At 36.8% G+C, this 23,397-nt stretch overlaps 1 protein-coding gene across 2 annotated transcripts in view; it reads right to left on the bottom strand.

The window, feature by feature from the left end:
* Positions 1-268: 268 nt before the first annotated feature.
* Positions 269-23,397, bottom strand: part of LOC308338980 (XK-related protein 6-like) — a 90,406-nt gene continuing 67,277 nt past the window's right edge. The window contains exons 2-4 of one of the 2 annotated variants that reach the window (XM_080797356.1): positions 2,377-2,489; positions 1,883-1,941; positions 269-400 (exon numbers count right to left, since the gene is read on the bottom strand). In XM_080797356.1, the coding sequence (XP_080653482.1) occupies positions 2,471-2,489 (19 nt within the window). In that variant the 3' untranslated portion in view covers positions 269-400; positions 1,883-1,941; positions 2,377-2,470. The remainder of the gene's footprint in view (positions 401-1,882; positions 1,942-2,376; positions 2,490-23,397) is intronic. The other variant, XM_080797357.1, reaches the window with a different exon arrangement.

The raw sequence follows: 23,397 nt of genomic DNA, 5'->3' as shown, positions 1-23,397 counted from the left end.
TGATCTCTTCCTGATCAATAATTACCTCTGATCTAAATAAGCTACATGGCAACGTAGATAGAAAGGAAAAGGAGCTGACCAAATCAGCATGGGAAGATTACATAAACTGCCTGGGAAAACATGGGGTCCATAAAAAACCCCAAATATTCAAAATGTAACTGTCTCCGGGGAATGACACTAATACTGAAAGATGGGAATCTGAGACATGCATGTCAACTTAGAAACACAAAATTATAATACCTATTCTTTTTTATATTCTTTTTTTATTAAATCTACTGATTCACCTAGTAAGTCATTATATACACAAAACAATAATTTCCAGAGTTCCTAAATATTTCCAACATATTCAACTTAGGGATCCAAGATTCTGAACATGCCATCACCAAAAAAAATTGCAAACCTAAAAAACAAAAAGGAAAAAAAATTAAACAATGTCAAAAGGAAAAAACTTTTTTAGAAAAGGTCAATATTTACTTTTATAATTTTCAAAACAACATTTTTAAGCTAATGTTTCTTTCTCATCTTACAGTTATAAGCTCTTAAGTCTAACATTAAAGTTTTGCTTAGAAACAAGGCAGTTTACTTATTAAAAAATGTTAAACTATACTCATACATATCACCTATTTAATATTTACTGGCTCTAAATATCTTCACATTTACAATTTCAGGCTTTAAAGTGGCATTAGTTCTAGATTTTCTTTCTAAAAGCTATCATTATGGTGACAGACATTCAGATGCATAAATAAAATTACTGACTTCACTCTTATATAACACATGCCTTCAGAAACCACATTTTTAGCCAATTAATAGTGGTTAAAGTCTTCATACTTCTATCCCATTAACTTTCAGCACATGAAATAGAAAAGATGACCTTCAAAGTTCTTCTAACCTCAAAAAGGGTCAGTTTAGATAGGCTTTATTTGAAAAAAAAAATTATTTGGGTAAACATAAGAAAGGAAAATTTCAAAAAAATAAAAATCAGTACCTATTTCTCATTAAATCATTAATACACAAAAGTAAACTATATGAACAATTCTTCTACCATAGGCTTAAAAATGATGCTTTATAGATTAGCCTATTTAATTTTTCCATAGAAAAGCAAGAGTTCAAAGTTCACATATCAGAATAAAACAACACATCAGCAGATATGGGAAACAAAGAAATGATCTGTTGTGTACTATTTCTCTTTAGGACAAAGCCAGACTGATTTACTTAAGTATAAACTGAGATCACAGATATAAAATCATTACACTCCAGTCAACCTAGTGCCTGGATTTACATGGCATGTGAATAAGTCTATCATCACAGAAAGCCATGTATACAAACAAAAATACATTTTAAAAATTTAAGTCACTCTTGACATTGGAGAAAATACTATTTGTAGAGAAATAAGGGAATGCAGAACTAGAGCAACAACTGAGCCCCTGGAAGAAAATCGGAAAATAAGTGTGACTTTTAAAAAATATTCTGTAGAATCTGCCCTCTGTCTCATCCTCTGGGTGGGATGACAATTTTATTTTCTTGGCATGCCATCAATTAAACAAATGTGTAATTTAGGCTAAATATAAGTAAATTGTGATACTATTTTTGCTATGAACACTGTTACATGTAGTATAAGAAAGATCAAATAACCACTTACTCTGAAAAGATGGCTTAGTATAAAACCTGAACTTGAGCAAAGAACCTATTGGACTTCTATTCCCAGGGGAAATTAAGCCTAGTAACTGCCTTTCTAAGCCCTGTTATATCATTATTTTAACAGGACATGGTCCACTGGAATAAACTTAATAAACAGCAGCACGCTCCCAAAGAAAGTTTTACTGTAATAAAGACAAACAGTGCTCTTCTCCTCAATTGTAAAACAGATTTTGAACTAAGTTACCTGCGATATTTAAAGCAGAGTTAATGGACACTACTAACATTCTTCATAGAACTTTACATCTTAAAAAGAAAAACAAAAAAGCATCCATAAGACATCAAAATTTTTTATGACAGCAAAAGCACAGAACCCTTACTTTCTAGTCTGAAAAGCTTAAGTATTCAGTCCCTTTTAAGAGCAAACCCTATTCATTTTCAAAGGAAGTCAATTATTTCAATCTGCAAATTCCTAATGGCTTAGGTGTTTCCACATAAATATTTTGTCACTGGTTAAACATCTCACTAAGAAGTTTAAACAACTCTGAAAGGCTTAATTAGTATGTCGATTTACACAACTCTTCACATTTGAACCAGTTTAGTTAGAATATATCAGCATGTTTTTTAATACGTTTTGTTCACAACTTAAGATTTTTTTTTTCTTAAAGAAGGAGGAATGGGATAAGAGAACAGACATGGAAAAACATGAAGGCCTCTCTTTCTCTTAGGTTTTGCCATTACCATTCTGTTTGAAGTGGTTTCAGGACGAGGCGATCGCACACCTTCTAGTCAGAAATCAGATGGCCTCAAAACAACCTCATCTCAGTCTTAGGCCTCATGTCTTTCGCTTAGAGCTAAAAATAAAAATACATGTGAATGAACAAATGATCATGGAATGAAATCTCTAACATGACACTAAAATATATAAAATATCAGAAGCCATTTTTATCACAGAAAAATGAAAGGTACACATTTCCATCCAGAGCATCACAATCCTAATTAGAATGAAAGGCTGCTCTTCTTAGCCCACCAGCTGCCGGGAGTAATAGTGACAATGATAATTTAATACCAAGGTGGTTCTACAGAGCCACACTAGGATTTTATCCATCTCCTGCGGTTCTGAAATGTTCTTTTTTTTATGACGTTAAATATAAAAATATCATTAATGAAGCTAATGACACTAGACAGCAACTTAGCTCTCTTTATGCAAATAAACAAAGGCAAGCAAAGGAAGTGTCACCCTGAACCCCGAACAATGGGCTGGCCCTAGAAATATATGTTTCTGGAAACTCTGAATTCTAACAGCCATGCTGGTAGTACATGAAAAGTAACCGGGTTCTGGACCTCAACAAGTGGGAGACTCGTTTTCTATTTGTCTCAAGTCTGGGCTATCATGTTAAGGAGACACAAAATAAGGATTGCTATATTTCCAGGAGAGGGAGGAGGGCAGTATATATCATATGACAAGAGAATGAGACTGCAGGATTTAAACAAAATCCACTGAGAAGCCTAAATCTTACGCTGCAAATGACGTCCAGCCATTATTTGGTCTCTGTAGTGTGAAGCTTATATTTCCAAAATCCTCATTAATCCTGAAAATTAATTCTCCTCCATTTGGAGAGCACTGGTAGTTTCAATCCCAAATATATATGTCTCACACTATTTCGCAAAGTTAAAACAGCCAAGCACCTTCAACAATCACTTAATGTAAGAGTCCTTCATTCAACTGAAGCCGTAATTTAAAATTCAGAAGTTCTGCTGCCAAAGTTACACTCAAGAATCGGCCCTAACTATAGTGTAATGAAGACAAATAGCTTATGAGATTTTTTTTACACCATTCATATACTTCCATTATATAAAATTACTAAATTATCACTAGAGTCTATACCAACAACATTACCGTTAAATGCTTTGCCTTTCTCTGCTGGTTCTATGTATACCAATGAAAGGCTTTAATTTTGTGGGAACAAGTACATTACCAATAAACATCAAAATGAATCAATTTAAGCTCGATGTTCACCTTAAATTGACAGTAGTAAACACATTTCCTGAGATCACTTATCTTCTGTAATTTTTCATGTGAAGTCCAATTACGTTTAATATCTAGACAAATGTAACAGAATTAAATGGTCTGACTCTGAAGTTTATAGGTTTTAGAGCCATTCTTTAAAGTAATAACTTGTAATTTACACTTAAATATTTAGAATAAAGAAGAAAAGAACTGTTTTGAGTTTTACCTAGGTTTAAGGTTATGGTTTGCATCAAGTGAAAATACTTTTAAATCAGTAAGCTTTTGGAATTTCATTTCCCACTGAGACTCATAAAATGATTCTAATAGTTTTATATTCTGGTATATTCAAATTTTAATCAAGGAAAACTGGACGCTGTTCTTATTTATAAGCAGTCACTCCTCCTTCCTTTACCATATGTGTCATAGATCCCTGCTTCTTTCAGTTTCAATAAATTTCAGAGAAAACATAACTAATTGATAGATATACTTTTTCTACACGGTGCCTCGAACATTGACTTATCTATAAATCCCAAATGTGTCCCGCAGCAACACAAAGAACCTATCCTTTAGTCCACAGCTCCTCTTAACTCATGTTTGTCCCCATTCTTTGGCAAAAACGAAAAGTAACAAGAGATTTCATCTGCCTCTCCAAAACTTGGATCTTTCCCTTAAGTAACTTTTATCTCCATTCCTTTTTGCTTCAATCATAGTCTGTTTTGTTTTACAAGTTTCAGTCATATCACTTCCCTGAACCAATGGACCCAGGTGGGAGAAATGCAACAACAAATACCATGCCACTCTCCTTTTCACAACCTTCACTACTCCCACTCTGATCAAGGACTTTAATGATAAAGTAATGAGATTTAATACTCAGAAGACATGTTCTATAGCTTACTAAGAAAAGTACCCTTATACTCAGTCTTAATTTATACTAATCATAAAACTCCACTTGTCTCATCAGGAATGTCATAGTGGTCTCTCCTTTAGTAAGATCAATGAATTCCAGTATGTTAGTTATAACTGTCAACAAATCACAGAACCGAATTTCTATAAAAATGTCTATTATTTTAAGAATATCCAATGTGAAATACATTCTCATTCAAATAATTTCTTTAGTTTAGACTGTTTTTGTTTTTTAACAAAAAGGGTTACATGATATACCAGGAGTGAACCTGCAACCTGATTATTATGGTCTCTTCTTAGAAGTTTACTTTTTGATTCTAGTACTTTACACATTCTAAGATCTCCCTTCTGACACATACATATCTCATCTCCTAATCTAAGCAAAAACCATATGAATGCTTTTTTTCTTCTGATCATAAGCTGTTTCTTCCTTGTAGTGTTTAGCTGTAGAAGCAGCATTAATTTACATGGGAATTCTATAATAAATATTACATGCACAGTTTTCCCAACACAATTCCATACTGTTTTACCTAAATGGTACTGTAAACACAAAATATTCATCAGTCAGAAAACCTCAAATCTCAAATTTGAGGAATCTATGGGAAGAAGAGTGCACTCAAAAAGTGGTGTTTAGACCACAGCTAGCCATTTGGAAAACTTAAGGCTGGCGCTCTCTCTACGTTCATTCGTTAAGCCAAAATAAATTCCAGATATACCACATTTAAAGTTAAAATATGAAACTACAAAATTACTTAAAGAAAATATGAATGAAATTTTAAAATTAATTTTGAAGTATAGGGAGGCCTTCAATCATGACATAAAACCTAGTAGCCAAAAAACAAACAACCAAACGAAACAAAACTACAATTGTTTTTCAGAAAAGCAAAAACCAAATCAAACAAAAAAACAAGTGTAAGCAAAAGATAAACATAAGCTGGGGAAAATATCTGCAGTAAAAATTTAATATGCACAGAGTTTTTATAAACTGCTAAGAAAAAGATAGCCACTGGAAAACGGGTGATGATTACACACAATTCGCTGGGAAATAAAAATAACTTGAAAATGTATAAAAGTATCTTTAAACTCATTCAAAATGTACAAAATGAGATGCTAACAATGGGTAATGATTAAATTCAAGAGTGTGGGAAATAGGGCACTCAAATATACCACTGGGAGAGGTATAAACTGGTATTAAAGTTTTGAAGAATGATAATATCTACTAAATTTAAAAACCCGCATGCTTTGACCCAGAAATTTGACTTCTAGGGCTAGATCCTTCAGATTGCTTTTCACAGGTGAATAAAAGTATCTGTACAGACAGACTATTCATTTACAAAAAATGAAAGAAAAAAATCTGGAAAACAATAGCAATGTCTGTCCAGTGTCCTAAAGTCCAAAAGGAAGCTGGCTAAAGAAGGTATTATATCTCATGTAGCTATAGAAAGGTGTCCTAGATATACTATTAAATGCATAAATGACATGTTTGAATAGACATATGTCATTCTTTCCAAAATAGTATTTTTTTCAAAAATAGTATTTTTTTAAAAAGGAATGCCAAGACAGGTGAGAAAGAAAGGAAGAAATGAGGGGCGCCTTGGTAGCTCAGTCGGTTAAACAGCCAACCGGCCCACTCTTGATTTCAGCTCAGGTCACGATCTCAGGGTCCTGGGATGGAGCCCCGTGTCGGGCTCCACATTCACCAGGGAGTCTGCTTAAGGATTCTCTCTCTCCCTCCCTCTCTGCCCCCTCAACCAGCATACACATGCACACTCTCTTTCTCTCTCTCCCTCCCTCAAATAAATCTTTAAAAAAAGAAAGAAAAAAGGAAGGAAGAAATGAAATCTGTGAAAAGCTACCCAAGAAACTGTTAAAACATGAGAACCGGGGAGGAAGGACTTTTTACTTACCACTTTATAACTTCTATAGTATGCAATTTTTGTAACACAAGTAATTATTCTACAATTAAAATGTTTTTCAAGGATGCTTTGCTATTTTAGCATTTTAAACTCTATGCATTGATTTCTCAAAATGGAAAGAGATTTACATTCTAGAGTCAGATCTCACCAGCCACCTGGTGAGTGTGAGGACTCGTTTGTGGTCAAGACCACAGAGGCATTCACTCAGCTTTCACCCCTGAAATTAACTGTCAATGCACTTGGGGAACTGTGCTTCTCAAACTTGGCCACCACTTGCTTCTTCTAAACATTCTTTAATCTACACACCACACTGTGGCCTACACAGGACACTTTCACTCCTACTCCTATACATGAGGGGCAGGTTACAGGGTTCTGAATTTACCTTCATGGACTTAATGGGCTATCCAATAGCCCCCGCCGTGTGCCGCGAGTTAGTCATCTATTATTTATCCTATCTTCTGTTCTACAGAGAGTGCCAATCTCATAACACTGTGTTGTTACTTACTTCTGCAGTGATCTCAGACTCCAAACCCAATTCCTTCACAATGACAACCTTGCTGTTTTATGTGACATCTACTTTACAGACAGAATACATGAAACTGGTCAAGATTCCAGTAAAATGTCACTAAAGAAAACCAGTATCTCAGGTGGAGAACAAAGCAAAATGTGCTAAAAATACAGTATTTGTCCATTTAAAAAATGGTCTTAACTCTGCAATTACTCTCCCATTCACCCAAAATCCGCACTAACCAGAGATGGTTAGTTTTTCAGCAGGATAAGTCATAATTACCCAGGCATGACCAGATTTTGGAACTTGCAGGAACCCTCTATCTCCAAAAGGGACATACAGATCTAACTCTGACAACGCATTGTTTGATTGTGAACCACGAAGTTACTGGGAGATTTTAAGCATTTTCTTTCTTCCTCTTCTTTTTTTCCCACCCAGGGGGAGAGAGAGAGAGAGAGAGAGAGAGAGAATTAAGCAGGCTCCATGCTCAGCATGGAGCCTGATGCAGGGTTTCATTTCATGATCCTTGAGATCATGATCTGAGCCAAAATCAAGAGGACACTTAACCTACTGAGCCACCCAGGTGCCCCAAACAGTTTCCATCAGCATTTTTCTTTAGCTATGAAGTCACTATAATTGAAAGTGTTGTGGCACTTATGAGTAGATTAATTCATATATCTAATTTTACTTGAGCCCTAATAGATTATTTTTAAACAGTTTCACTCTCCTATCTAAGGGTAAACAGGGATATTCTTTTTAATGTTGACTTTTTTTTTTTTTTTTGGTAATCATGTAACTCTTGTGGAGCCTTAATCCATTTATATCTTCAGTTTCACCTGAAATAGCTTCTTTTAATTTTTTTAATTAATACATAATGTATTATTAGCCCCAGGGGTCCAGGTCTGTGAATTGCCAGGTTTACATACTTCCCCAGCACTCACCATAACACATACCCTCCCCAATGTCCATAACCCCCCCCCACAAGCCCCCCACCCCCCTAACCCTCAGTTTGTTTTGTGAGTACCTGAAATAGCTTCTTTCCTTTTGCCTATAGACATTCAGATTTCCGGATCCTAGACCAATCCACAATCCATTTCCTTGAATACATGACTCATTTCAGTTAATATCCCCCTTCTTTTTCTTTAGTGCTAAATTGCCAAATTTGAAGAGTGATCTAGAGTTGGTTCATTCATTTAAAAATATTTCCTGAAAAGTGACTAAGTGCCAGGGTCTAGGGATACAAACTGTTATGGCGCCTCCCTTATAGTTCGATTACACAGATAATCAGGTATCTAGAGGTTCAGGATGTTGCCATGAAGGAATAACACTTGAGGCTATGACAGAGCATCAACAGGGGACTTAATTTAGATTGGGATGCCACTCTGCACAACATCAACAGGTGCTCTTCTCTTCCTGGGCTGGGTGTTCTGGGATACGCAACTTGTGCGTGGTCTTATAAGGCAGCCCTGGTGGGGTCTCCTGGAGGAGGTAGCCTTTAAGCTGATATCTAAAGGTTGCACAGGAATTGGCCAGGCAAAGAATAAGAGAAGTAGCATTACAAATAGAGGGAACTAGTTATGTCGAAGTCCTCGGACAGGAAAGAATATGGTGAATATGGTGATCTGGAGAAGGGAATGTGGGCAGAGATCATGGAAGACGAGCAAAAAGGTATGAGCCAGATCAACCAGTCTCAAACAGCACACTGAGGATTTGGGGCTTTAACCAAAGTGCAGTGGGGACCACATTTAACACTCTTTGCAGCATGATTTCTACTCCTACTATTCTCTAAACAGCCAGCCATACACTTTTAACATACAGAATCTTCTCCATTCTCAGCAAGTAACTATAGTTATACCCCAGACATACTGTGGGTTTGGTTTCAAACTAGTGCAATAAAGCAAGTCAAATGACTTTTTTTGTTTGTTTGTTTCCAGGTGTATAAAAGTTATGTTTACTCTCTACTGTAGTCTATTAAGTGTGTGTTAGCATTATGTCTAAAAAGGCAATGTACACTGTACCTTAATTTAGAAACACTTTATTGCTAAAAAAAATTCTAACCATCATTTGAGCTTTCAGGGAGGCATATCCACTGATCACCAATCATCATAATAAATATAATAACAATGAAAAAGTGTGAAATAAGAATTACCAAAAATGTGACACAGACACACGAAGTGAGCAAATGCTGTTGGAAAAAAGGCGCCCAAAGGCTTGCTTGATGCCGGGCTGCCACAAACCTTCCATTAGTAAGAAAGGAAGAAAGAAAGAATGAAAGGAAGAAAAGAAAGAAAAAGAAAAAGAAAAAGGAAGGAAGGAAGGAAAAAAAAGAAAAAAAAGAGCAGTACTGAGAGGTACAATAAAGTAAAAGCGTGGTAAAACAAGAAAGGCCTGTATTCAGCTTCTGAAATGGCTTCTAGCCTAAGCTTGAAAACATAAGCTGTCACTGATTCTTCTAACTTCTACTTCTCTCAGTATTCGGCTTAACGTTTTATACACAGTAGGTGTTCAAAACCTGCACAAAGACAAATCAGTCTTGGAAGAAAACAGATAGATGAAAAGTGAATCACAACAGTGTAAGAATGTAATCATATTTAATATTCTCTATTAGAAGTATATTTGAAATGGCTTCAATTTAACTTACAGACTTGCCTTATTTTCTCCTGTAGTGATGAAATACTTATGAACTCCAGAAATTTCTTTAAACAAATGCCCAATTACAATTTGATTAGTCCACAGATACAATGCTTAGATGACACCACCGTTCTCTGCGCTCAGCACAGGGTACATGGTAGTGGACTAGTTCTTCCATACTAGAATTATAAAAACTACACAGCTGACATCCAGGTAATATGTACATTCCACTGAAAAGTATGACTACTCTGTTACAAAGAATATAAGTCAATGACATCTCATATTACACTAGCCATCAAATCTTGCATGTTATTATATGTATGCTTTACATAGACTATTCATTTTGAAACTGTTAAATATGCTATTCTTCCATTTTTGATAATTTTAGCAAATGCTAAAAGTCAATGGCCACCATACTTATAGACTTTAGCAGTAATTTACCATACTTATGTTCTATTAAATGAAGATAAGTACCAACTATTTTCACCTTATTCTAGCAGGTAGTTCAGATGTCAAATTTGCTGGGTTCAACATTTAATAGTTCTGCCCATATTTCATCAAAAACACTGGTACAGACTTAGAAACAAATGTAAGATTTATTAAAAAAAAATATATATATATATACTTCCCCCAATGTCAGCTATTGATATTTCAGGTCTCTGCAGATCTTTTTTATGTCTACAGAATGATCTGAATTGTGCCCCCAAATCAGGCCATCATACAATTAAGCTGAATTAGATATTTTCTATACAAGGCAAATAAAAACATACTTTCATTATTCTTGTATTAAATACACTACTTTATGTGTCTTTAAAACTCTAGGGGTAAGAACGCTAGGAACTTTAAATGTTATTGATTGAAAAAATTCTCATCTGCTTCATCCTTTGTTTTAAAATGGCTTAAAGATTAGATTTTGTACATTTTGAAATTTAATGTGTATACACTTCAGAATGTTTCTGCTTTCTGATGTCTAGTTTTTGTTACAGTAGATTAGGATGTTTAAAGGCCTTTGATGCCTCAGTCCTGCTAATAGGACTCTGTTGTCTAGAAGAGATGATCAGACTAACAACTGAAACCTCTAATACCTGGGTGGCACATACTAAACATGACAGGAAAAAGTGTCCATGTTTGGAACTGAAACAAATAGAAAATCGTTCCAGTGTTGAAAATAAATCATGCTATCTTAATGTAAAAATGTCTACAATAAATTCATGCTCCATGAAGTAGAGACCATGATATTTTTAATATTAACTTGACAGGTGTTGAATAACTGTGTCATGTTTGGGTAGTTCCCAACCATACAGGCAACAAGTACGGCCTATCTGGACTCATAAGAAGAAAGGACATAGCAATTAAGAATACGAATGCACAGTAAAAACTGTTTGTGTTTTCCTGGTCTCAGTCAGTAACTGTGCTATAAAAGGCAGGCAATGAGAGGGACTCACAGACTTGAACTGCCTACATGACCTCTTACCCTCTCAAGGTTCCACCCCTTTCAGCATTCTTTCTGTGAAAAACAACATTATCCTTCCTGTCAGAAAGCTTCACAATTTGGTCTGTTCCTCACTAGCCATGTCCCGCTCTTTCCACTGCAAATGCTCATTAGTGATGGAGGGTTACAGCAGCCACTAGAAGTTCTTGGTGGAATAATTTTATTCTTCAAACTGAATGACAAATAATCATTTAAAAATGTGTATACTATGGAAAACTTCCAAGGTATACAAAAGTAAATAAGCTAGTGCAATGAACCCTCAACTCAGTTTTAACAGCCCAACTATCAACATCCTGCCTTTTCTGTTTAATTGGTATCTCTACTCACTCTTCACTTCCCAACTAAAGAGGTTAAGTTTCCCTTTTTTTCTGGAGGTACAATTTACAATTAAGTTTTTTCTTTTAAACCATCTTAACCATTTTTAATGTGTACAATGTGGTGGTATTAAGTATATCCACGCCATTGTGCCGCTGCCACCCATCTCCAGAATCCTCTGCATCTTGCAAAACTGAAATTCTGCGGCCATTCAACTGCCCACAGTCCCTCCCCACCTGCCCCAGGAGCCACCTTCTCCGTTCTGTCTCTGTGAGCATGACTACTCTAGGACCCTCACACCAGTGGAATAAGACAGTCTGTGTCCTTTTGTGCCTAGTTTCCTTCACTTAGCATAATGTCCTCCAGGGTCATGTGTTTGTTTTTTAATGCATCCTTCCGTTTTAGGGCTGAAGAATATTCATTTGTATGTATGGGCCACATTTTATCTATCTGTCAATGAACTCTTGGCTTGCTTCCACTTTTTGACTATTGTGAATAACACTGCTACGAACATGAATGTATAAATACGCTTTCAATTGTTTTCAATTCTTCTGAGTATATACCCAGAAGCAGAACTACTGGATCATATGGTAATTTTATGTTTCAGTTTTTGAGGAACCTCCACACTGTTTTCCATACCACAGCTGTACTAGTCCACATTCCCACCAACAGTGTACAAGGATGATAAACCAACTGGCATGTGACAAAAACTTTGAGTTTACAAAGCACTTGCATATATAATATATTACATAATCCTTTCAAATACAATTGACTAGTGGGAGTCCTAATCTGTTGCCAAGCATTCAAGATCCTTAAAAATCTATCACTATTTTTCCCATATTTCCGAATAAATGTTTCTTCTAATCAGACTGGTTTAAGCAGACTATATTATACAATATTAGATCTGTAGCTCAGTAAATGCTAAAAATATTAACAGTACAGGAATTAAAAGACCCAAATGAAAATACAAATACAATGGAATGATACTTGTGGCTCCCAAAGAAAAACTAACCTTAAAACAGCTATATCTAACACAGAGCCTCGACAGATACCAGCTATATAGTTATTAAATAACAGGTTTGTTATCATTCTTATCAAAGTCAGAAAAACACGACTACTTCCAAATAACAAAAAAGGCATAACAGAATTATCAGTAAGGAACTCAAAATTAAAGTAACATTTTTTGGAAAATTTTCTGGAAACACCCCATAAGGCAGCAAGTAATCTACTCCCAAATTCCCTCGAATAAACAAACAGCCTCTTGGTATAATCTTGAAAAGTTTTAATGTTGATGATGTCAGCTTCCCAGAGAAAAAGTAAGGCAGGAAAAATAAACACCCAATTATACGCATTATTTAGTAATAAAATAAACAAGTTCATGAACACTCTAAAATTTAAATGATAAAGGTACATGTCCCACACACAAATAAAAATATTTACAGTATTTTTCTTGAAAATTTGTTTTCAGTTGCCAACAGCTTTCTGATTGCAGAACTTAAGCTTTTGTTTTAAAGCTAAACTGGAAAAAAATCCTAGTCATTATGAAGATTTTTTTAAATGAGGAAATTCTATTTTAACAAATATTCTAATCTGCTTTTCTACTTCATATTGGACAATCAACTAACATAGACAAACTGCATGAAGGCTATCTGCTAAAAGGCAAAGCCTGATGAAGTTTCTTCAATACCATCACCAACCCCAAACTGGACCTAAGAACAGAAACACTCACTGGCTGATACATACGCTGATCAAACATTTAAGTGCGCAAGAGTTTGAGGAGATCCCTGAACATCACAAGATATGTATCCTCTATACTTTACATTTTCTTTTTTTTTTTAAGATTTTATTTATTTATTTGACAGACAGAAATCCCAAGTAGGCAGAGAGGCAGGCAGAGAGAGAGGAGGAAGCAGGCTCCCCGCTGAAGAGACAGCCCGATGCAGGGCTCGATCCCAGGTCTGAGCCGAAGGCAGAGGCTTAACCCACTGAGCCACCCAGGTGCCCCATACTTTACATTTTCAAAGGAACTGAATCTCCTGAAGAAATGTGAAATTGTATTCTCTGCTCTGGGGCTGTTCTTCCTTCGTAGTTGTCACGGCCGTCCTGCTTCATCTCAGTAAGGTATCTGCTCACATGCTAACTCCCAGGGAGGCTACCCCAACCAATCTGTCTAAAAATCAAACAGCCCTTCCTACCATCCCATCCCATCAACCTAGAGCCCCTTCCTTGTCCTGCATGACTTTTCTTCCTAGCATAACTTACTGCTAACGTTGTATCATATTTTAACTTATTTTCTATTGCCCCTACCAGAATTGATTCTCATTTCCTGGCATTTATATCTAAAACTGTATTTCTATAGTATAATCATTCAAGGAAGAAAAAAAAAAACTTTAATGCTAATCTGTTTTCTAGAGAATAGATCATTTAGTTTACTCATTTTACTCCATCTGCAAAATAGCAGACCAGGATACTGATAAAGCTAAGTTTCTACCCTTAACCTCTGATGGACTCCAGACCATCTCTCTGGCAACTCAATATGAATGCAGTTACACCTCAATTAAACACAGAACACAACTGACTAGAAACAAGCGCATAATTCATATGTTTTCTGAAGTACAGAGGTCACAGGCAGAAGTTGGAGAAAATTATTACAGGGGCTCTTCAACAGAATTTCAATAAAAGTTTTTGTCAAAGCTCAAGATAGTACTGTAACTGATCAACAAACTGATCAAGTAATTATAAAAGCCAAACCCTGTGAGTCCAAGAAAGCACTTCAGGGTTAGCTGAAATGAAGAGAAGTTAGGAAGGGAAAAAGAGTTAAAAACATGAGAGGGGATGGCAGGGTGGGTAAAGTGGGATGAGCTGAAACTGGTGAGCAATCAGGCAGCACAGGAAGCCCATAGGGAAAGCTGGAAGCAAATGGAAGAGAGAAAGCAGGTAATGAGTAAAAGCTTAAGGCATAGGATGGCTACATAATTTCCAGGGTGTACATTGTAAGGGAAATGCAAGGCCCTTGTAAAAATAAATAAATAAATAAATAAGACTTTCAAGGTAACAATGGGAAAACATTAAAGCCAGTGTGGGACCCTTTGCACTGCCCATGAAACTGACCCTGAGTATATGGGCTGAAGACCTGAGGCAAGACAACCACTACTGCTGGAAGCAGCAAAAGGAGGGGAAGGCAAAAGCGAATTCCCCGCCTCTAAGTACAGTAGGCCCTAACAGAGGCCACTCACATCCATGGTGCAATTTACGGGGCGCAGCAAGGCCAAAATAGGTCTTCAGACATTTTCAGATTTGTTTTTTAAATAAAAAAGTGTGGGAGAAGTGGTAACCTACCAACAGCTAGGTGAATGATTAATCACCACAAAACAGGAGGTTAGTAGGCAGGAAATATAATCGATAAATTTTGGTGAAGGGGTAATCAGGAAACAGATGTGGAGATCAATATGGCTGCTTGACAGCACGAAGACAAAAAACCCATTAAGTTATATCTGAAATATACAACATTAAGAGAAACAGGGAAGACCTAAGACAAATTTTCTCCTATTGACTAATACTCAGGGTTAGCCAGGGTTTAAGAAAATATATATCCTGCTAGGCAAGAAAATGAAGGAATCTGGAGTTGGACAGAAAAGAACTTTAATACCAGAATTAATACCAGAATTAATTAATTTAATTAATTAATACCAGAATGGATCTTGGGAGAATTGAGGGGAGGAGGGAAACAGAGTCTAAAACAAGGAGGAAAAAAAGAACCTCACAAAACTACCAGTTCGGTTACCATTCCAGAGGACAAATTTGTTTACTCTGGAGTTCATCTTCTAATTTCTGAAATGTTGTGATAATGTGTAGGAGCAAACTGTCATTTTTTTAAAACTAGGTATGTTAATTTATTTTCTTGATATCCTTATAAAGCCAAACATGTTTTATGAGAAAAGAAAAACTAAAAAGAAAAAAAAAAGAAGCTTCACAATATCATGTTGACAGTCCCTCTCTCTTTCTTTACTACCTTTGGGTCATGTTAGGAATTAAAATCTGAATTTAAACTTTTTTTGCCTTTATTTCTGATCTAAGACAAGTCAATCAAACATTGTGAATGATTAAACCTGATGTTTCTGATAATGTCCACAATGTATAAAGACACATTTTTATTTCATTTTTGTTTTTTAAATTATTTTAGCTTCTCATTATCAACTTGAAATTCAAAGCATAGAGAGATATCAATTTAATAATGAAGTACTTATTTTGACCTCAAATAATGTGTTTCCAACTTAGAAACTCAAATAGTACAAAATATTTCTAATAAATGCTTCCACTACTATTACTTTCCAAAGCAATGTGTCAAAGACACACAAAGCAATGTGTCTCTACAACATCCTCTCTATTAATAAGACTAGAGCATTTGGTCCATCTTTCAAAAGGAAAAAAACTAAAAAGATCAAGATTCTTTAACCAGAGTAAAACACAACTTCTGACATCTACTCTAGAATACTTTCTTCTCTCCATAAATCAGTGCACCTAAACAACAAAAATGTCTTTTACACTAAAGCACAATTAAATCCTACCTCCTTCCCTATAGAAACTAGAAAGCAGTAGACAACATATTTGGAAAAAGGAAAACAGGCTCTGTAAGGTGATGAGAAACAATGCTCCACATTCATTCCTCAAAGCAGTGATCCTAGGAGAGCAAAGAAGGCACAAAACGGAGAAGCTAAGTGGATCCCAACGTCTTCTGTTCCAACTGTGGATTGCTCCATTATTTTGTTTTAGAATGGCAAAGCCGGAATCTTTCAGTGAGAAAGAATCTAAGGTCATCTAGTCCAGACTTTTCATCAATGCTGGAAACCCAAGTCTATTAAGTGTTTATTCAGCGTTTGGTTAAACATTTTCAGAGGGCAAAAAGGCTGCTTCTTTGGAAAATCTTTTCCATTTCAGAGCAGCTCTGCTGGAAATCATTTTGGTCCTATACAATTAAGGAAAAATTTAAAATGTTACATTAGTCACGTCAAGTAAAGGCCAATTTTTTTTTCCATTGTTAATAATAAGTTCCAAGGTCACAAATCTCCAGCGGTTTGTTTATTCTGGTGCTTCAACATCAAAGGCCTAGGCTCCTTTATTCATTTTCACTCTGCCATTAGCACACTGGTTTAGCTCTCCTTACGGTTTCAAGATGGCCCCCATCATTCCAGGCTTCACATGTAGATATAGTAATGTCCAATGTAAAAAGATTACTTCTTCCCCTTCTGAATCTTATCAAAGAGGAATTTCTGTGTCTGAAGACCCCTAGCACACATCTTATCATAATTGGTCAAAATTATGCCTGTCCAATCACTGGCAAGGAAATGAGTCCATCATGATTGAGAATGATATCATTTGTCCCCCTGGAGCTGGGGTTTGCCGCTCTTGATAAATAAACATAGGCAGAAAGGGCAGATTACTTAAATAAAATCAAAATTCCCTTAGAAGGAAGGGAGGAGGAAAGGGCAGAGAGATGTACAGGTGATCCAACATCTGCTATGGGTACATGGCCTCAAAATCTTGTCTTTCAGCAATTTCTACCTACTGTCACTAGTTCTAACCTCTAGATCTAACTGCAGAAATCCCTTCGCTTTAACAGCACTACACATTCTATACATGTAAAAACAACTACTGTGCTCCCCTCCTCAATCATAAATTCTTCTTTGGGTTAAACAGTCCTATTTCAGTGTACTGCACTATATCACTTTCTGTCTACATGTTTTTACCATCTTGATCACTCTTCAGTTACCAATGTCCCTCAAAAAATGCCCAGGACCCTCTTAAGATGTTTAGTTCTAGTAATTAACTTCCATGTTTTATCAGTGCCATCTGACACTGCTGCTTCTCCGGGACTCTCCTCCTGACTTCCAATAAACTTGACAAACTATAAACCTCTTTGTCTTCTATAACCTACACTTTGGTATTTGTAAAAAATAATATAATACAAAACTCTACACTTAATTATGCTATACTTCACCTTATTTTTGGTCTATCTTTCTAACGTAAGCACGTGTTGAAATTTTTTTTTTTTAATGCTAAAAACTAATGTTTGCCACTTTCCTAGTTTTCAATTATAGAAATTCAAACTTGAGAAAAACTGACTGATGTTTATTTCTCGGCTTTGCAGAAGCAGGGCTATGTCACTTGGGGAAGACATCTTATTCTCACAAGAAGTCTTCTGAGACTGTATTACTTGTTGAATTTCCAAGAATCAAAAAACGAATCCTCACAACGTCAGCAAAAAAAATCTATTAAGTGGATTGAAAAGAGCCATTTCCCAGGGATGGAAAGACTTTGAATGGACTAACTAAAATCAGAATGTCAATTCAAAAATGTTAAGTGAAAATGAGAACAGCTAAGGAATGAAGAGAAATTAGAGTCCTGTGGCCAATGTATTCCCACTTACCCACCCCATCCACAGACAAACCATGATGGAAATCAATACATAATCAAAAGAAACCAGATAATTGAATCATTTGCTCAATGAATTCTTTCCATGTAGACATGTCACACAGGAAGCCAAATTATAATCAAATATTTGTTTAGTGAGCATACAAATCAAAGCAAAAGCAAAGATGTTAGTTTTCTAATATCTATTCAACAATATCAGGGTAATAGTCTCATATATCATTCTCTAGAACAGCTTTATTACTCTAAGTATAACAAAGTACTAAACAGGGTACCGTGGCTGTTACTTGAATGTTAAAATCTGCTTTGGGTACTTGACGAAGAAACTTCTTTCCTGACAGTCCTACTTCTTAATTAGATGCAATACAACTCCACCAACCTATGATCAAGTGCAGATAACCTGGAGGTTAGCCTATCTTAAGATCTGGGAGTCATAATGGTTGAGTTCAAAGCCAACTCTTCCTTCTGGAAACTCTAATTCTCTAAGGAGGAGAATCCCTTGCCTCTTCCAGCTTCTAGAAATCACATGCACTCGTGGGCTCAAGGCCCCTTCCTCCCCCTTCAAACCAAACATCACTGGCAGTGTAGTATCTTCAGATCTCTCTCTAATTCCTCAGACTCCCTCTTTCACTTACAAGGCCCTCATGTGATTACATCAGGCCCCACCTAGATAATCCATTATAATCATTATATTTTCAAATCCTTAACTGAATCACATCTACAAAGTCTCTTTTGGAATGTGAAGCAACATATTTTTAGTTTCTGGGCATTAGGATGTTACATCATTGTAAGATCATGATTCTCCACACGGCAAAGCTGTTGTACTGTAGTTCTACCACTGATTTTATGTTAACCAGTTTAAATTTGGTGAAGATATTTCATTTCATCTTGAAACTTCAATACTGCTAGCTAGGGAGGACACAGCTATTTCCATTGCACAGTTCATACTAAAACTAGACTGCATTTTCTATTTCAGTTTTCACACACAAAATGGCAGGTGTTTCATTCATCAATGGAGAAGAAAAGAAAACTTAGAGTCAGGCAATCATTCAAGCCCTCAAGGCTGTATCAATTAATATGAGGCCAATTAAACTAATAAGAAATAAGCCAGAATGAAGTCAGTATGTAAATGCTGGCTCCAACAATTCCTCAACCTCAAGGGGTCCTTCAAATCAGGGATCCTAATACCTTTTCATTCGTCCTATCCACTTTCATCCTTACACCCTAGCTTAGGTCTCATAGTCCGCTGTTAATAATCACTCTCCTCTCTCATCTCATGGTCCTTGGCTAGCAAAAACCCAACACTCCTCTATACAACTTTCTGTCCATTTCACGACAACCCCAGGACAATTTAACATGGTAGGAGAACACCTTCATCACTCATCTCAAACAGGACCTTTAGAGTGGCCCTCTAATCAAACTATGGTTCTTTAATCCATTATCTCTCTCTGAAATCCTGTACCCTCTTCTTCCCCATCCTCCCTCTCAGCTGCTTCCTATTTCACTCAGCAAACAGAACTTCCTTCAGATCCCACCTCATCATCTACTCACTGACTTACAGTGTATCCTTATACTCTCCTTTCCCTCCTGTATGTCTGGATTGAATGCCAGTCGCTTCACTCTTTCTCTGATCTCTCCTTCTTTTACCAACTCAAGGCTGCAGCTCTAGCACTCCTCCGTCTCTCTCCTGCTTCATCAAATTTTTCCTCTCTTGTGGATAATTTCTGTAAGCAAACAGGCTGTGATTTTTTCCCACTATACTCACCGCCTCCACCTGACCCCCTCCCACTTTCTCCTGAGCCTGCACACCAAGTGCTCACCCTCAACATGCAGCAAAAACTTCAAAAACATCAAGGTCATCAAGAATCTTTACAAAGCTAAATTTAATGGTCAATAGTTGGTCTCCATAATATTTGACTTAGACCATTAATCTCTCTTCTATGAAACATTTTTCACGTTTCACTTCCAAAACACCATATCCTTCCGGTTTTTATTCTACCCACTGGCCAGGCCTTCTCACTCCCCTTTGTTAGATTCTTCTCAACTACCTAACCTCTAAAAGTTAAAGTGTCCCAGGCCTCACTGTCTACATTCACTCCCTTGGGGAAGTTTTTAGTCTCAGGACTTTAATTACTTCCTGTGCTGACAACTCCAAATTTTATATTTTTAGTCTGGATCAGACCTCTGGTCCCCAGCCTCCTATATCACAAGTAGGTCCCTCAACAGATTCTCTCAGACATCAAACAGGCATCTCTGAGTACCCCAAACCAAATTCCTGATCCTCCCTACAGACCTGTTCCTTGTAGTCTTTCTCAGCACAGTATACGGGAACTCCATCTCATCAAAAACCTTAGTGTCATCCCTGAAAACTTTCTTTCCCTCACGTCTACCACCATATCACATCGGCAGACCAAATTAGCTCTCCCTTCAAAATATATCCAGAATCTGACCACTTATTACCATCTCTACTGTTATCATCTTGAGCCAAGCCGTCATTTCATATTTAGGTTAGTTACTGCAACAATCTGCTTCCACTCTTATTCTCCTTGTTTATTTACTACATGCTGGGGTGCCTGGGTGGCTCAGTCGGGTCAAGCATCTGACTTTTGATTTGGGCTCAGGTCATGATCTCGGGGTTCTGGGATTGAGCCCCTCGTTGGGCTCCCTGCTTAGCAGCAGGTCTGCTTGTGTCCCTATCCCTATGCACCTCCCTCCTCCCCTACCCACTAGCACTCTCTCTCTAAAATAAATCTTTTAAAAAATTAAATAAAATATTTAATACATGCTGTTTCCTTTTTTTAGTAGGCTCCACACTCTTCGTGGGCCTTGAACTCAACCCTGAGATCAAGAGTCACAAGCTCTACCAACTGAGCCAGCCAGGTGCCCCCATGCTGTTTCTGAATGTTTATGTCCCCCCAGAATTCATTATGTTGAAATCCTAACCCCTAAAGGTAATAGTATTATGTCAGGCCTTTGGAGGGTGATTAGGTCATGAGGATGGAATCTTCATGAATGCATTTAGCACTCTTATAAAAGAGACCCCACAGAGCTCCCTCACCCTTTCTGCCATGTGAGCACACAGCAAAAGTGCCTACTATATATTTTTAAAAGATTTTATTTTTTAAATTTTCTTTAGAGAGGGAGGGGGTGAGCGAGAGAGGGAGAGAAAGAATCTTAAACAGGCTCCATGCCCAGTGCAGAGCCGGATATGGGGCTCAACCTTACAATCCTGAGATCATAAGCTGAGCCAAAATCAAGAGTCAGACACTTAGCCAACAGAGCCACCCAGGCACCCCAGGTTTTTTTAAGTAATCTGTACACCAATGCAGGGCTTGAACCCACAAAACCCCAATAGTTGCATGCTCCACTGACAGCCAGCCAGGAATCCCAGGTGCCTGCTTTAAATCAGGAAGAGGGCCCTCACCAAAATATAACCATGCCAGCACCTTGATCTCAGACTTCTAGCCTTCAGAACTATGAGAAATAAATTTCAGTTGTTTATAAGCTACCCAGTCTGTGGTATTTTGTTATAGTAGCATGGATGTACAACAATAATACAACAGCTAGAATTTTTTTTAAATTATGGTTCATGGTTTACTCTATTGTGCTCACCTTTTAAAATAAGGTAAAATTTACATATGGTGAAATGAAATAGATCTTAGGTTTCAATTCAATTACATATACCCATGTAATCAAGACCACAATCAAGATACAGAATTCTTTTAACTTTGGGCTATTATGAATAAAGCGGTTATAAACATTCTTATACAAGTCTTTTTATGGACATATGGGTGCCTTAGGTAAGAACCTAGGACAGAGTGCTGTGTAACAGAACAGAAACATGTACATGCACGTTCGTAGTAGCATTATTCACAATAGCAAAAGGTGGAAATTGCCAATATCCATCAACAGATAAATGGTTAAACAAAACGTGGTATATCCATACAATGGAAAATTATTCACATATAAAAAGGAATGAAATACTGAATCATGCTACAATGTGGATGAATCTAGAAAACATAAGTGAAAGAAATTCAACAGTAAAGATCACATTTACATGAAATATTCAAAATAGGTAAATCCATAGAGTCAGAATGCAAATTGGTGGATGCCAGGTGCTGGCAGAAAGGAGATAAATAGGGAACAGTTGCTTAATGGGTACCAGGTTTCCTTTCAGGGTGACAAAAATGTTTTGGAACTCGACTGAAGAGATGGTTGTTGCTCAATACGGTGACTGTACCACGTCTCACTGAACTGTTTGCTTTGAAATGATTATGTTATGTACATATTTCACCTCAAATAAATAAATTAAAAAACCCACACAGAATTTTTTATATTTTGAACAGATCAGCATTCAGACAGTGTAGAATAACACAAAATCCAGTGTCCACACCACCATACATGTGAGTTGGGTTGTTTCACTAAATGCAGTCTGGAGTAAGTCTTTCTAACTCTATAGAGACTTTACTTTTTTTTTTTCATGTGTAAAGTGAAGACACTTCAATGGGTTGCGAGGATCAACTGAGATAATGACGATGAAAACACACTGTAAAGTGCTGTGCATAAAAAAATTAAGTATCTTTATATTAGCCCCAGGTAGGGGATATACTCAGACTGAGGGGACCACAGGCGAATAGAGGCACCATTATTCTCAGGGAAGCAGGTAAAGCTATTTTGAATAGCTAGTCTTGTAGGCACAGAGAGAGGAGAATCCAAGTTAAGCCCCACCAGCAAAGTGTCCACTGCTGGCTTCTATGATGACTTAGCTTGTCAGGGGTCGTACTTAGATTATCCTCAGCCCCAGTCAGTGATTTAACACTGTACTCAAGACTGGCTTGCAAGTGTTGCTATAAAGTGAGAGGACTTAACGAAAGATTGCAGAAGATAAAAGAGGCTACTTTCCTGAAGCCATAAACTTATGAATCCCCAGTGCTCAAGACTTAAAACAGGGAGCTAATCAACTCTTATGCTATTTCAAAACTCAGTCCCAATTAGCATAGGGTAATAAACTAGAGTGTGACTACAGTAATTTGCTTATGTCAAACACTAACCAACATATAACTAGCCATGTAGAAGTGGCATTAACCAGATTTAACATGTCCAAATTTCAGTGTTCTTAAAATGTAAAATGTAACAGCTACCAAATTTACAAATGAAAATTACTACAGCTTAACCAAACCTATGATAGACACTGTGCAACATAATTTACAAATATTATCTGCACTCCTTACAACAACCAAGTAAGATGGCTGCTTCAATCCCTATTTTGCCAAGCAACTGTGCTGAACCAAAGTAATTAGAGGCAACTCCGTGACTTAACGTGGGGTGGGGCTGACTCTGAAGCCCATGACCCATTCACTAAACCCTGCTGCCTCTCAGTCCCAGAAAAAACTCTAGGGTCATAATTCTTAGGGTTCTAATCCCTACTGAATACAACTTCAGGAGGTGTATGATTAACTAAAGGTCTTACTATTCAAGATAAATCAGATTCTAAACACTGGGAAGCACTAATTAGACAGAAGGGATTAATCCTAGAATGGAATCATGCTGTTTGAAC

The sequence above is a fragment of the Martes martes genome (genome assembly GCF_963455335.1).
Source record: "Martes martes genome assembly, chromosome: 2".
NCBI lineage: Eukaryota > Metazoa > Chordata > Mammalia > Carnivora > Mustelidae > Martes > Martes martes.
The sequence above is the reverse complement of the archived record's forward strand: the minus strand, read 5'-3'. Positions and strand labels throughout refer to the sequence as shown.